General features: G+C 40.9%; 1 protein-coding gene across 1 annotated transcript; it reads left to right on the top strand.

The window, feature by feature from the left end:
• The first annotated feature begins 1,458 nt into the window (after positions 1-1,458).
• On the top strand, positions 1,459-14,722 carry LOC106920649 (E3 ubiquitin-protein ligase pellino homolog 2). Its single transcript, XM_014991800.2, has 7 exons — positions 1,459-2,395; positions 6,785-6,914; positions 7,220-7,321; positions 7,781-7,978; positions 8,051-8,236; positions 8,315-8,520; positions 9,381-14,722. Exons 1-7 carry the CDS (start codon positions 2,316-2,318, stop codon positions 9,763-9,765), a joined length of 1,287 nt encoding a protein of 428 aa, XP_014847286.1. The 5' UTR covers positions 1,459-2,315; the 3' UTR covers positions 9,766-14,722.
• Positions 14,723-15,668: the final 946 nt, after the last annotated feature.

The raw sequence follows: 15,668 nt of genomic DNA, 5'->3' as shown, positions 1-15,668 counted from the left end.
TTTCAGTGTTTTACAGCTTCCAGCATTGCAGCAGAGGACTGTGCAGGGCATGCAAGCCTTTACGTGTTGCACCACTTTTAAGTCCTCTGTTTCAGCTAAAGGCACTTATACCCAGCTGGAGGACTGAAGAGATTCTGTTACTGAAACTTTGGATTCTATCCAAACAGTCTGTAGTCAAACTGGAGCGCTTAGAGGCAAGACACGGGACACACTCACAATAAAACTTTTCATATATAGTCTGTTGCAAAAAAAAAAAAAAAAAAAAGTCAAACCATGTGAACCTTCTCCAGTTTTTTGCATCATTATACAACCATAAACTTCTTAAGAGACCATGATCATGCAGATCAAGGAACACACACCAGCGAGGTCGGGGATACAGTTGAAGGAAGGTTTAAAGATGGATTGGTTATAAAACAACAAAGCCACGTGACAGGGTTTGAACATCTCACACGGCAACGTTCAAAACATCAACTGTAATTTGAAAGTGTATGGCACAACTACAGACATACCAAGGCATGGCAGAACTCCTAAACTGACAAGCTGGTCAAGAAGGGCATTAATCAAAGCAACGGTAAAGACGCCCATAGCAAGGAGGAGCTGAGGTACGCAGCTCACATGAGAGAAACGACGTTGCACTCCAATCTGGCTCTTATTAAGACCTAAGGAGAGAAGAATCCAAATTTACCTTGCTGTGAACCCCTCCAGTCAAGTTAAAGATTCAACAATCTGCCCTGTACGTCTGTCGTTGCTTTCTTCAGATTTGGACACAGGTAGTTCCGAAGTTATGCGCGTAAGCCAATAAAATGAATAGATTAACAAATAAATAGCAACAGTCACGCAAAAGAAAGGCATAAACAATTTTTAGATTCAAGAAGAAAAGGGACAACATTTTAAACGAACAGTTTCTAAAACTCATTGACTGAAATGTCAACTTACACGAATATGCTAAATGTAAATGTAAAAATGAATTTTTTTGCATATATGTCAGTTGTTACACCTAGTAAATGAAAAATAATGAATACATGCATAGTTAAATCAATAAGCATCAATATAAATGATTAAAACCAAATACTTCTTATCTTAAATGTTTAATGAGAAAATACAAAAACACAAATTAATAATAAAGACTTATGAATTTGTTTGTAATTACTTAAAACAAATATAGTCAATATTAAAATAATAAAACATGACAACAACCAGAAACTGAAAACACAATCATTTTTAAATCAACTGCAGTAGTCAATCAAACGTTAAGAAATACTTAAGCGAAAAACACCAAAAAGTAGTCCTAAGTAGCTTAACAATTATTTATAGCAACAAGAATCAACTAATTTAATAGATTGGTCTGTTTATTTCGCCTCTACACTGCCCTCATGTGGTTACAACATTATAGTTTACTACACTTTGTGACAGAGCATGAGTGAAGTGAGTATGTGTGGGGAGGAGAGGAAGAGATGACAGAGATCCAAAGCCTCAAGCTGGCTTATGTTTGTGTTTCAGCTCCCATGTGAAATACAGTGAAGATGTTCTTCCTGGAGCCCGCTAATGTTCACCCACATCTTCTCTGCCCGCAAAGAGACTCATTACGTCAGACTTTATAATGAACTACAAGACTACTAACGCTTTATGGTCGGATATTAAATTAGAAGATGTATATCATCAGTTTAGAAACTGCAGAATCCATCAATATGCCTTGGGACACAAGTACTTCCTGTGAATTTCCAAACGCCTCATTTTATTCTATCAGTGGGAGCCAGAGTCTCTCGATGGAAGAAACCATTTGGACTCATGAAGGTGGCGTTCGCTTTTCAGCTCACTCACTTTTTAAAATACCAGCACGTCTTTCTTTAAGACATTCGAACTAATAGGATTTAAATACGTTATAAGAAACACGGAATTAAAATAAGCGGATAGAACGATGGTTTATAAAATATTTAAAGCACATTTTGAATTCCTACCCTCCTGAAAAAGTTGGTACGTCTTACACCCTGCCGTTAGCCGTTGTTGTACCCTATGCTACTGAACAGATTTACCGCGATACAAACTAGCTTCCCACTGGCCTTAACCGCCAGAAAAGATGCTTCTTCACAGGATTAAAACGATAAAACAAACACCAGGACGTCTGGGAAAACTTTACCCAACTGTGCCCAAACTTTGATAAGACCACCAACCAAATATAGTTTCGAGTCTGATAGCTTTGTTTTATTATCGCCTCACTATTTTTTTTTTAAATTTTTTTTTTGGCACTGGTCGAGGTTTTCTGATTCTTTCTTTTCTTTTCTTATTTTTCCTTTTCATTGGAGGAGTCCAGTCTGATGAATTCGCCGAAAAAAGACGGAGACGATGATGTGCCCGTTAAAGACCCGGTGAAATACGGAGAGCTGGTCATTTTAGGGTAAGTCCTTCTGTAACGTAATGGTTGAGGGGAAAAAACGCTCCAGCGGCAAATCATATTAAACGCGTGGGAGCCCCCATTAACACAGTAATCCGTGATGCGACGTGTTAAATCCGGTTTTACTCACAATATGTCGCTCTTAACATTGTTTTTCGACACCAGCTGTATTGTAGTAACATAGTTAGGCTCATTTATTACACATGCCCGTCGGTTCTGCCAACAGTCTGACAGCTTAATAGTAATATAAAGTAGGTTTAGCGAATAAACCGAGCAGCATTTATAAATAATATCCCAGCACTTAATATAAAAATACAGATTTCAGTGGAAATGATGCAAAATCTGCAGTTGCTGTACTACATTAGAAGGCTACTATGGTGATAGCCGCTTATTCATCAATGGTTGTAGTGGGGGTGAGCAGGCTGAAAATCCCAATGATGTCATCCACTGCTGGATCCGTGACTGCCTAAAAGTAGGTCTGAGGAGCAAACCATTGTCAGACATATGCATGCACCTCACTTATATATATATAAATATTTATTTATTGGGGTTTGATTATTAAGAATTGATAGAAAATCGTCTCAGTCTGATTCATGCCAGGGATGAAGGCGGAGGAGGTGAAGTAGGAGGATGAGGAGGAGGAGGAGGAGAAAAGCCCCTTTACATCACTAGCGCGCACACATGCATGCAGTGGGCAGGATGTGCTGATGACAGCCACCGGCTTCCACAGCAGCTCCAGCCCCTACAGCTGCACGCTGTGCGGAGGTCTGCAGGGACCATAAATGCCACAACACACACACACACACACACACACATATATATGTACACACACAGATGCACCATCTTAACCAAACACTGCTAATGCAGGCTTCCTGTGTCTGCCAAAGATAAGTGACCTAATGGCCTATCCCTTCCTTCCTTCGGATGAACATAGAGAGGAGGCTGTGGTTGCTCTCATCAGCATACCGATTAGTTGCCCCCGCCGCCTTGTTATCTGTCTGTTTGAACAGAGCTCCCCTTTACATCCTTAAGATCAGGATGGGTAACAAGTGAGAGCCTTTCTCAGTTCGAGCGTGGCTATCTGCATCCCGTAATATAAAACCAGTGGGGGACAAATCAGGCTTTTGCTGACTGACACCGATTTCTAGCGGCCGTTAAGGTTTGACCTGTAAATTCTCGATTACTGTTCAAGAAGTTGCAGGGTAATTCTTTTTACTGAAATACTTACAATAATTAACAAACACCAGTGGTGAGTTTACTGTGTGCTGAACGCAGCTCTGTTAGTCAGTTGCTGGCTTAAAGAATGGTTAATGGTCTTACCTACAAAAGACAATTTAAGTTTTCTGAAAATGCTTCTAGTCACCAAAACATTATATCTCCACCAAGCCCTCTTATGAAGAGGCACTAACAATTATGCTACTATGAGCATTTGAAATTGCTCAATTTCAGATCCTGTTATCTTTAATTCAGTGATTATAATCTGATTATGTCAGGAAAAGAAACATTTATAGAAGAGTATAATAGAAGAGCCGGGTTCCCCCAAGAAAACTTGCTAATGCCGGTGGTAGGGGTCGCTAGGCTGGTCATCCCACCGTGTTTTTGAGTTTAAAAAATGGTCAAAATGGACAGAAAATTTGAAAATGTCTCCAAGTAATAATTATGTGTTATTGGAAGAAATTATTAACATCAACTACAAAGTCTTTAAAAAAGCCAAACATAAAAAAAAAAAACCCAACTAAAATAAATAAATGAACAAATCTTTGCCTGGTGGTGGTGCAACTATAGCCTGGTGGCCCGCCAGGCTGATAATACACTGAGGGAAACTCTGAAAAGTATCAAAGATTTTATTGTCCCGCAAAAAAGAAATTCAGGTGTAAAGAAATTTCTTAAAGCGTTAAAAACAATATACTATACAATATTAGAACAGAAAATATTGTGCGGTTATTATAGGTATAGCTGCATAATGTTTTTGCTAAATCAATCCTAGAATATGTTTTTGGTAGGACTTGTTAGAGACCATTGGTCACACAGCAGCCCCTTTAAAAGTCAGATGAAATATGTTTAAATTGGCCTTTCTTTCTTCTGCTCCCTGTCTGATGTCATTACTCCCAGGCCTGTTTTGTGCATGTGTGCTTTTACATGAATATGGTCAGCCGCTGACGCTCACATGCCCTCTGCGGTTGATGTCTGCCTCACTGCGGTCCATGTGCTCTGTGCAGCCTCGTCCTGCCAACACTCGTTGTCTTTACTGGTCTCCGTACGATGCGCCACGTCCAGCAGAGTTCGCCCACACTCGTCAGCATTTCAAACGTCTGCCTCCGCGCGCGTTCCCGTCCACGACCCCGTGGTGCCTTCCGACCCGGTCCCCTCGCTCCCGGCCCTCCAGCGTTCTGCTGAGTATCAAACTTTGACGGAAGCAGGCTCCCGGTCTGCGGTGGCTTGCCCTTAACAAAAATAAACCCCGTGTTGAGGGGCAGAAGGAGTGAATATTTCATACGGCGTTTGCACATGCGTGTTGCATGTGCACACAACTGGTCCACAGTTGCACCGTGAGGATCTGGATCTCCCTGTCTGGTGGCGTTTGCGATTTATGCTTCTGGTTCTGATTTTTTTCAAATTGGATTCTGGCTGCTTTTATGCCGTTTCTGTCTTATGTACTCCATTTTCTCTTCTCCATTTTCTCTAGATATTTTCTCTTAACAATCTCTGATATACACATCTGCATCTTGTTACTCAGGCCCCATATAACTTTGTCCTTATGTGTCCTGTTTCGTCCTGACCCAGATTAGTTTGATCTGACTGGGCTGGACACATTAACTTTGAGTCATGCTCCTTAATTTAAACAATGCTGCACTACTGGTGACTTATTCAAAATGTCGTCTTGGTAAATTTACTTTGATCGGTCTGGTTAAAAAAGAGAAATAAGACAGATTTAAGAAAGTTTTGCTTGTATTACACTGATATGAGGAAATGTGTTTCTGATTAGGTGGAGTTGTTTTTAATTCGTTGCCATACGATGAAATTATACTGTCACTAGAGCTTTAACTGCTTCAGCACTCATTGCTTCCTTACAGTGCAAAAATATTCTCCTCATTTGAGCTTTTTCATATTTTGCCAAAAAAACAAAACAAACCAAAACAACTTCTACATATTGTTTTGGAATTGTATGTGATAAACCAACACAAAAACTGTGGTTAGGTATTCAGTAAAAAAAAAAGAAAGTGACACTTGAATTTCCAAATTCATTACACATACAAGCACATAGTTTGGTATCCCTTTGTATTCGACCCCCTGATTCAACATTTTGTTTTTTATCTTCTAGTTGTAATTTGCCAGTTTATGCATCAAAAGGCTGAAATTGTTTTCACATTATTCCTTAAAGTTAGATGGAAGGAAAACCATCTGTATACAGCGATTTCAAAAACATTTCCACAGACTGTAAGTTTTTTTTTTTTCTTTTTTCTTTTCTTTAACTAGGTCATTCTAACACACAGGAATATGCTCTGACCTAAACCATTTCATTAAAACTCTGGTTGTAGGGTTAGTGTTGTTTTCCACATAGACAGTGAGCCTCTTTTGGACTCTCAAGTCCCTCGTAAACTCTGCTTTTTGTTGGTCTATCCAATAAAATACTGAAAATTGCAAAGAGCGTGAATACTTTCCCAAGGCTGGTATCTGTGGGCCAATATGGGCAGTTGATGACTCTTTTGACAGTCTTCTGGTGTGCTGGGTTCCCCCCGCCCCGAGTGGTTTCGATAATGACCGCATTCTGCTGATTAGCGAAAATAGCAGAGCGCCTTCTGTGTGAACCCAAACCGTGAAAATGATGTTTTACGCAGCTTAAAAAAACTGCGGGATCCGCTCTAGATTCGTCTGTACCAGCGCTCCATCAAAGTTTAACATCTCACCAGGCATTTTTATATTCAGACAAATGTACTTTTATTCTGAAATATAACTCCAATACCGAGAATATAATACAAATTTTTTTTAGACAGTTGTAGTCAGACAGAAGTAACAGAGTTAAAGTTTCAGTTTAAAGCACATCTTGATGATTGTATTGGCTTCAGACGGCTGTTCCAGCTGAACGACTCATTGCAACAGCTATCTGTTTGTCTCATTTAATTAATTTCAAGGGAATAAAAAAAAAAAAAAACATCTCCAAAGATCTGTGTGCCTACTCAAAGTTGGCAGGATCACATAGAAAGATGCAGTAAAACAAAAAAAACAAAAACAAAACTTGTTTAAATTACAAATATGTTTGAATCTACGCTGTAACAGGTCAGTGAACTGACCAGGTTGTATGTTTGGCCTCTCTTGTGTCCTTTAACTCTGCAGATTGCCTAAAATAACAGCGATTTATTGCAGTGTTCTGATTTCCCTGTCCGTCTCCAGGTACAATGGCTCTCTGCCGAGCGGAGACCGTGGGCGCAGAAAGAGCCGCTTCGCTCTTTACCGGAGAGCCAAGGCCAACGGCGTCAAACCCAGCGCCGTGCACATCCTCAACACGCCGCAGGACAGCAAGGTATGCGTGTGTGCACGCTAAAACGGCTTGTAAGTTTCCTGCCTTTGATCGTCTGTTGACCTTTGTTTGCCTGTCAGAGGCAGGATGTGAACTTGTGAAAAACGGCGTTTTTGTGCTCTTTCCCTTATGCCTTCCTACTTGGGTTTCTTGGGAGCATACATGTTAAAAGATTTACCATTATCTGGTCAAATTACAGTAGATTTCTTTTTTTTTTTTACCAAACTGAAACTGTTAATTTTGTTTTCAGTGGTAAAAATAAAAGTTGTAGCGTACTTATGCTGCTTGTTGCTGCTTTCGTGTTGCAGGCCGTCCACAGCAGAGGGCAGCACAGCATCTCTTTCACACTGTCCCGTAACCAGACTGTGGTGGTGGAGTATTGCCATGACAACAGCACAGACATGTTCCAGGTAAAACACACAAAATAATCTTTTAAGACACGGTCGTGTTTCTTTTTTAAAACATCCTCTTCCTGATGCCTACCGCAAACGCTCTTATGTAACATCACAGATGCAACACGAAACTAGGCAGATTATTTCAGTTCAACGTTGTGACGATTAAGTGTTAAAAATAATTTTCAAAGAAAATCTATTTTTGTCTAAGGCTGTTTTTATTTCTTTTTTGCCTTATTTCCTGTAAATGATTAACTGGATTGCCATTTCCTTTTTAAGAATTAAAGACATAAACAATCATGGTTCAGATTCTCAGTAAACTTCAGAGACCTAGGCAGAAACTACAAAAGATTATTTATTAACCGATTCGGCAGTCCTGTCACCCACTTTTAACAGTAAGATCAATAGTAATAAATTGTAGGTGTGGTTTATTTTAACACTATAATGAAACAGGAGCGAATTCTGTTTCTCCTGCAGATCGGACGGTCCACAGAAAGTCCCATCGACTTTGTGGTGACCGACACCTCCGGAGGGGGGACAGAAGGAGAAGACCCCTCCATCGCTCCCAGCACCATCTCCCGATTTGCCTGCAGAGTGGTGTGCGAGCGCAACCCGCCATACACCGCACGCATTTACGCGGCAGGCTTTGACTCGTCTAAAAATATCTTTTTAGGGGTGAGTGTGATAACAGTTCGGCACAGAGGCGCTTTCTGTTCGGAAATGCTGAAGCGGCGCTCTCACCACTAGGAGAAAGCGACCAAGTGGAAAAATCCTGACGGCCACATGGACGGCCTCACCACCAACGGGGTGTTGGTGATGCATCCGGAGGGTTTCCCCCAGGAGCCCAAGCAGGGTCTGTGGAGGGAGATTTCTGTGTGCGGAGACGTCTATGCCCTCAGAGAAACCCGCTCCGGGCCCACTCGGGGCAAACTGGTGAGTCACCTCAGCGACGGTTTTGCTCCGTAGATCCGGTTTGGGTTGAACTGTAGGCATATCCCTGTCTGTATGTAGGCAGAAGGGGAGAGCAGCGCACTGCGGGACGGCTCGCTGGTGGACCTTTGCGGCGCCACTCTGCTGTGGCGCACCGGGGAGGGCCTGATGCGCGCTCCCACCCTGCGTCACCTGGAGGCCCTTCGTCAAGAACTGAACGCGTCCCGACCGCAGTGTCCTGTGGGCCTCAGCACGCTGGCCTTCCCAAGCTTACCACGCAGCCACAGGTGAGACTACTGTCACTTGATTTAGTGTTAAGAACTTTTATCAGGAGTTTATTATTGGATTTCCTGTTTGCAAAAGGCGACAGTATAAATTATTAACAGGGTGTCCGCGCATCCTTAAAAAGTCTTAAATGTACATATCTGAAATCAAGGTTTTAAAATGTCTTCAATTCATTTATTTTTTCCCATTTGGCCTTAAATATATTAATCACAGGTCTTAAATGTTGTTGTGGCAGCACTATTTAATCTCACAAATACTATGTAGTTTGTGTTTTTTTCTTGCCTGACTTTTTCTGTCAGGCAAAAGTTTGAGTGACTCGAGGTGGCAGAGGCTGCAGGTAACTAGGAGCTAATACACCTTTGTTAGCTAGCTTACTTTTTGCATTTATCATGGGCAAGAGTAAGTTTTTACAAAATAAATATAAATATATATGCATATTGTATTTTACCATGATACAGGTCTTAAATTTTGTCGTGGTAAGACTATTTAATCTCGCATATGTTATGTAGTTTTTTTTTTTTTTCTCATGTGACTTTAATATTTGGCAAAAGTTTGAGTCGCACCCAGACATATTCAGTGAGTTGGGTGGATCGAGGCGGTTGCGGCTACAGGTAGCTTGATGCATTTATCATGGATACAAGGAAAATTTTTGCAAAATGATATATATTATATCTATGTATTTAGTATATTTATAGCGATACAGGTCTTAATTTTCACTCATAACAGTGTTGTAAGGTCTTTAAAAGCCTTAAATTTGAGTTGATGAAACCTGCAGAGACCCTGATTAACACTTGCCAGTACTGCAATCTCACAAACATACAAGGAATTGCGTGACGTTAGTCGAGATGATTTGTTGCCGCAGCCTTGAAGAGCGTCAGCCCTGGGTCTACCTCACCTGCGGCCACGTCCACGGACGCCACGACTGGGGCCAGAGGTCTCAGAGGGTGGAGGACCCCGGGGAGGGTGAGGGCTCCACCAAGCGCCGAGAATGCCCCTTGTGCAGAAGCGTGGGCCCCTACGTGCCGCTGTGGCTAGGCTCTGAGCCTGCTGTGTACGTGGATGCCGGAGCGCCCACTCACGCCTTCGTACCGTGCGGCCACGTCTGCTCGGAGAGGACAGCCAAATACTGGGCCGAGACCCCTCTGCCCCACGGGACACACGCATTCAGGCCCGTCTGCCCCTTCTGCTCCGCCGCCCTCGGTACCCCCGGCTGGATACGGCTCATCTTCCAGGGCCCCATCGACTAGCCGCGCCCTCAGTAACCACCATCCCAACCGCAGGAAGCTACTTGAGCCTCATTCTCAAGGCAAACGTCAATGAGCAATGGATCAATTCAGTGTCGAGCACGGCTGTCACGGCAGCACGTGCGTTCTGAGTGTTCAGCCGCGCTCTCCAACGTTGTGTTACAGAATGCAGCTCAATCCGTCCCCTTGTTTATCCTTCAGAGCTTCAAGATCAGGAGGACCTGACAGACTAATCAGTGCTAACAGGTAGATAGTGATTCGTCTAATCTAACAAAAACAGAGTGAGCTAATTTTCGTTACGTAGAACGTAAAGAGAATCTCTGGTGATGCTGCTTGACCTTTTAAAAGTTCCTCACTATAAGATGACTCAGCCCCGTTGTACTGTAACTGCACACTATCAGGTTCAAACATCCTTTTTAATTCTCTTCAGTGTGAAATCTTAAGTAGCTTTTTTGCACATGCAAAACGAATGGCCTTGACTGTCTCCTTCCCAGCATTAATTGCAGCTGCGTTCATTCAGTCCACTAGCATAAGTCGCCACATTCTGAAGATCCTTTTAATAGAAATGGTCTCAGCTTCACTGTGACCGTCACTTTTACTGCCTTCAATTACTTTCGTCATCTTCCCCAGTTTTTCATGTCAGCGCCTGAAACAGGAAGGCTTTACCCCCTTAACTACACTGAAACAGGAACGTTCCAACTGATCCATTTAATTGTGCACGTTGTTCTCCTTTGTCTTCACCAATACTTTTAGTGTTAAATCTATGCACAGATACTCCTGTAAACGAAACCCCTTGGTGACCTCTTAAGCGGCAGAGTGAGCATTACGTTCGGCGCCTTTCAAAAGTATTCACACACGTTAAACTTTTTCACATTGTCATTTAAACAAATAAATAAATTTAAAAAAAAGGATTTTATGGGACAGACCAGCACAAAGTAAAGAATAATTGGGGAGTGGAAGAAAAAATATGAATGGTTCTGGTTAATTAATTTATTTTTTGCAAACCAGAATCTGAAAAGTGTGGTGTGCTTTTGTAGTTACTCCGGTAACCCCATATCTAAAGTCCAGTCCCACCAAGTGCCTCCAGAAGTCATCTAATCGATAAGAAGAGTTTAGATGAGAGAGTGTGTCGACTGCATATTTGTGTACACCACAAATCTGGCCTTTGTGGAAGAATGTTGAGAAGAAACGTTGGTTTGCGTTCATGTCAGAGTTGATGGAAGATGGTTGGAGCTAAAAACAGGTCAATTGTGGCGCAAAAAATATCAGGCACAGTAGGGCAAGTACCTTCAACACGCAGTGAGAGAGCCATTGGAATGGTTTAGATCAGAGAATATGCATGTGTCTGAATGTCAAATTAGGCCTCAATCTTTGGCATTACTTAAAAATATATGATCAGAAAACCTTCCAGTTTTAGGAAGTTGAATGTGGAAAATGTAAGTGTAGAAGGGCTGCAGCTTTAAGTGGAGCAAATGGTTCTACAAAGTATTCACACTCAGAGGGGTTAAATACAAATTCCTACCACTTATTTATTTATTTATTTTTTTAAAGAAGTTTGGAAAAAAAACTACTTTGTGTAAAACCCCAACGAAGTGCAATGAAGCTCACGGTTGTAACCAGTTGTGAAAAAGTTGAAAGTGTATTAATACATTTGCGAGAAGCTGTACCGTAACCTCAATTATGAAGCAGAATGAGGATAAACAAAGGCAGGGAATTAAAACTGGGTTCACCTCACTTCACAACTCTCCAAAGCAATAATAGCACTTGCATAGATAAGCTACGTGCTTTTTCTTCGTCGAGCCAGGCGTTCGTTCGGTTGTACCTGGAAGCTCGAAGGGGGGAGGGAAGGGTTTTCCAGGTTCAGAGGTCAGCCAGAGGTGCGTTCAGTTCACCAGATTCTGCGACACGTCCTCGCCATCTTAAAGGAAGTCAACGGATTCTGAACTGCTTCGGTTCTGAACGCACCTCGGGTCGCTGAACTTCTTCTAACAGGGTCCGTGTTGGTGTGACGGATGATTTGTTCTTGTATGACCTCAAAAAGAAAAAAAACTTTTGTTTCAAAGAGGGAAAAAAACAAACTATTTTGTTAAGAAAAGGGGGAGGGCTTTATTTTGGGGGAAGCGGGAGGAATTCTTTTAGATGTTCAATGTTCAAAACAAACAAACAAATAATCTAATAACTATTTTTCTATTCGCAGTGAGTCTAGTTAATTATTCCTCTATGGCACAGGTGTCAAATTCCAGTCCTCGAGGGCCGCTGCCCTGCAACTTTTAGATGTGCCTCTGCTGCACCACACCTGAATAGAATAATTAGGTCATTAGCAGGACTCTGGGGAACTGATCTACACAAGGAGGAGGTAATTAAGCCATTTCATTCCAGTGTTTTGTACCTGTGGTACATCTAAAAACTGCAGGACAGCGGCCCTCGAGGAGTGAAGTTTGACACCCCTGCTCTATGGTGTGAGCAAGTTGTGCCCAGCTGTAACTGTGCGGTAGATCAGGAGAGCCCGTGAATGAGAAGACATTACCAACACTGTGTCCACTTCCACACTGCTACCACGAAACATTGCCCAGACAATGAATGTAGCCAAATACTCGGGCTATGTTTAGCCTTCGCTGGTGCTCATACTGAATGGTCTATATTGTGATACTATTTTTGTAACTGAATATTATGGTGTAGCTTGGTGAACTAGCTTGAAAAGGTGTGGTGGCTCCAATACATAGCCACAAGTGTGGAAGACGCGAAGAAGTCAGTTATACACGCTCACATGGGAAGCCGCGTCCAGCTCGCATGCACTGGACAGTATTTACGCTACATGGGCACTTATTCAGAAACTTTGCACGGTGGTTTGCGAATTCGTCACTCACGCTGAGCGAGTATGTCACAATTAAGGTTGTCTTCCGAGTCCTTGAGTTAAACCGCTTTTTTTTTTTTTTCTCAAAGTTTTGTGCTGTTGTTTCGAGGGGAAAATAAAGAAAACGAGTCTTAAAAAAAACAGGGATGCACGGATATGAAAATTTGGGCCAGTAACGATATCCGATATTAATATCGCTGTAACCAATATTTACAGATGTTATTTATTATTTCATTGCCCTGTTGACACCGTAAACAAAATGACCACCCTTTCAGTTAAAATACCCACAATCCTGCACTGCATCACTATGAATGTCACATGACCAACTGTCTCCTCTCCTCTTACCAAAACAAACGTAACAAGATGGGGGGAAAAAATCCTCCTAGTTTTATTTATCGCACCAATATGTTATAAAATTACTAATATCAGCAAGTATCGATGTTAGTGCTGATATATCGTGCATCCCTAAAAAAAAAAAAAAAAGAAAAACGTAATACTTGATATAACTTCATAAATGACACCTCTTGTACTGCTATGCTAGCATTTTCCAATAATTCTTCTGCAGGATGTTGACTGACTTGGCACATGTTTACATCCAGCCATTAAAAAAAACGCGTCCTGAAATACTTCAAAACGTACAGTTTTTCGAATGTGATGTTTTTTTTTTTTTTACCCATTTGAAGCCTGAATGCCGGATTTATTGTGTGCTGGAGAAGTGATGTGGTGACAATAACAGTAGCTCAGGATTAGCAATCTCAGAGTCACAGCTGGCAGAGCAACCCCAGTGAAACATGGAGAGAGCAGAAAGCTTGTGAAAATATTCAGCTGTTTGAGGTAAAGAAGGCTTGATGACCAGTGGTGTCCAGCTCGTGATGCATAAATCAAACAAGGCATCAAGCTTTGGAATTACTTTGTGCAGCCTCTGATCCATACCACGTTTGTCAACACACTTAAAAGAAAATAGAAAACAACTGATCCAAAAATGTTACCTTCTTTTTTCTTTACATTTCTGGTTAAAGATTTACAAAAATCAAACCGCTTGGATTATTTCATTAAAAATATTGCATGTTTAAAATATAAGCAGGTAGAAATTAAAAATGGCCTGTGAGTCCTTTCAACTTGAACATTTTAGCCTGTGCGGCATAAAGTTTGGACACCCCTGGTCCAAGTTGATTTTGTGCTGCAGTGCCAGCTGAAATTCATATTATATTGATAAAAACTCCTTCCATCAACTTATAAAGTCTAAATGACAAAACTGCTTCAGTTTACAGGAATCCTTAGAAATTTAATAAATGTGTCACCAAAAAAAAAAAAAATACTTATATGTATATTTTTTTTGTAAAATGAATGGTTTCATTCTTTTTGAAGCTGTCCAAAAGTCAGAACTTTGGTGGGTTTATTTTCAGGCTCTCTACGCATCTACTTCAATAAGCGTGCCAATAGGTGTGAACGGGTGCTGTTATTTTAAAAAAAAAGGAGAAAAACCGACTCCAACAGGCAAGTATCAGCTGGCGGTTATGAATCGTGTCAACCTCAGTGAATTGTGCTCGAGATCTCTGCCTGTAATTGGCATGTGGATGGATGAACTGTTGCAGCACCCTCATTTTGCTTCTTTTTTTATTTTTGCTCCTTTTTCTCTTCTGTAATATTTGCTTATATTTAGTCTTCATTGATTTGTAGGTGTTCGTGTGTTGTTTTCTTTATTTCGTTTAGGCCTTAGTTATTGAGCAAACCTCTCACAGTATTTTAGCACAGCATTAAATTACTCAGTACCACCAGTGATATCATAAGCTTTTCACAAATGTAGTTTTTTTTTTTTTGTTTTGTTTTTTTTGTTTTTTTTTTTGTTTTTTTTACATGTGTGTTCACTGACCCTTATTCCAGATGGCGAAACCTCAAACTCCTCAACTTATAAGCTCTCCTTAATGTAGGTGAGTGAGTAGCTGACATGTCTAATACAGCGAAAAACCTCACAAATAACAATGCATTCCTTTGACTATAACTTATGTACAGCTATTTTGTATTATTTTATATCATGTTCTTCTGTAACTGTCCGGTGCACAGACAATCGCTATACACATGTCAATAAACCAGATTAAAAGAAAACCGTTTCTTTCTTATTATTTTTCACTTCATGAGGCAAACGTGTTTCCAGCAGAGGGCGCCCTCTCCCAGCGCTGAGGCTTAGGCACGCACTCGTCTTCGAGGGTTGCTTTGGATTGCATCACCGCTTTAACACACTCATCTGCTTTAATGAGCAGTTTTGGCAGTCAAATACGGTACATCGGCATGGAAATATGATAAGAAGCTGAAAATTACAGAACGCCCGATTCTCAAAAAGCTATTGAAGAGACGGCAAAGAATCCAAGAAGTAAAAGACTCGCTGCGAGTCGTTTCTTTCAGAAGTTTGTTGAGAAATTACGTGACTTTTTGAAGCCTGAGGAGGAGTCTTTTCTTTCAGAGAGGAGTGCGTCATGGTGTCTCAGTGATGCATTTAAAGTATTTTAGAGCCATCTCAAGCTATGTGTAGGAGAAACTATCTTAATTTTATTTTTTTTTTAACTACGTGAAGCTGCTGTGTGGATTGGATTTACTGCTAAGATCTGGATCAAGCATCATATTTCCCCCGAGACTTTGCTTTCTACTAGAAAATAAAAAGACAGGAATCGTTTTAATTTTTATATGGAAGGGACTTTGGTCAAAACCTGAAGAAGAAGAATTATAAACCTGCTTGCCAAGCATTTTTGTAAAAAAAAAAGTCAACAAAACAATTTTTATGTGCAGTAGCAATCAATAGAAATAAATCTCATGATCAGTTTTTATATTTTTCTTACCCTTTCAGCTTTTTTTTGGTTTATAGTCAAATTCCACCTTCAAATGTCTTTAACTTGTATTATAAAGCTTGAGTCATATTTCAGGAAAGTCAATTTCAAAAACATTTGCCAACAAGAAACCCGAATGCTTCAGAAATCATGTAGGAAGTGGTCTAAAGTTGTTCATCAGTAACGACCGGTCAGCTTAAACATCAGTCAGTGTTTAAGCTGATCAGTTT

Source organism: Poecilia mexicana, unplaced genomic scaffold (genome assembly GCF_051168715.1).
Source record: "Poecilia mexicana isolate PSO_F unplaced genomic scaffold, ASM5116871v1 scaffold_21, whole genome shotgun sequence".
NCBI classification, from domain to species: Eukaryota; Metazoa; Chordata; class Actinopteri; order Cyprinodontiformes; family Poeciliidae; genus Poecilia; species Poecilia mexicana.
This window is presented reverse-complemented; position numbering and strand designations above follow the sequence as displayed.

Coding starts and splice junctions, on each gene's coding strand:
- LOC106920649 (XM_014991800.2), top strand. CDS start 2,316: ATGAATTCGCCGAAAAAAGACGGAGACGATGATGTGCCCGTTAAAGAC. Junction 7,979..8,050: donor CTAAAAATATCTTTTTAGGG/GTGAGTGTGATA, acceptor TCTCACCACTAG/GAGAAAGCGACCAAGTGGAA. Junction 8,237..8,314: donor GGCCCACTCGGGGCAAACTG/GTGAGTCACCTC, acceptor GTCTGTATGTAG/GCAGAAGGGGAGAGCAGCGC.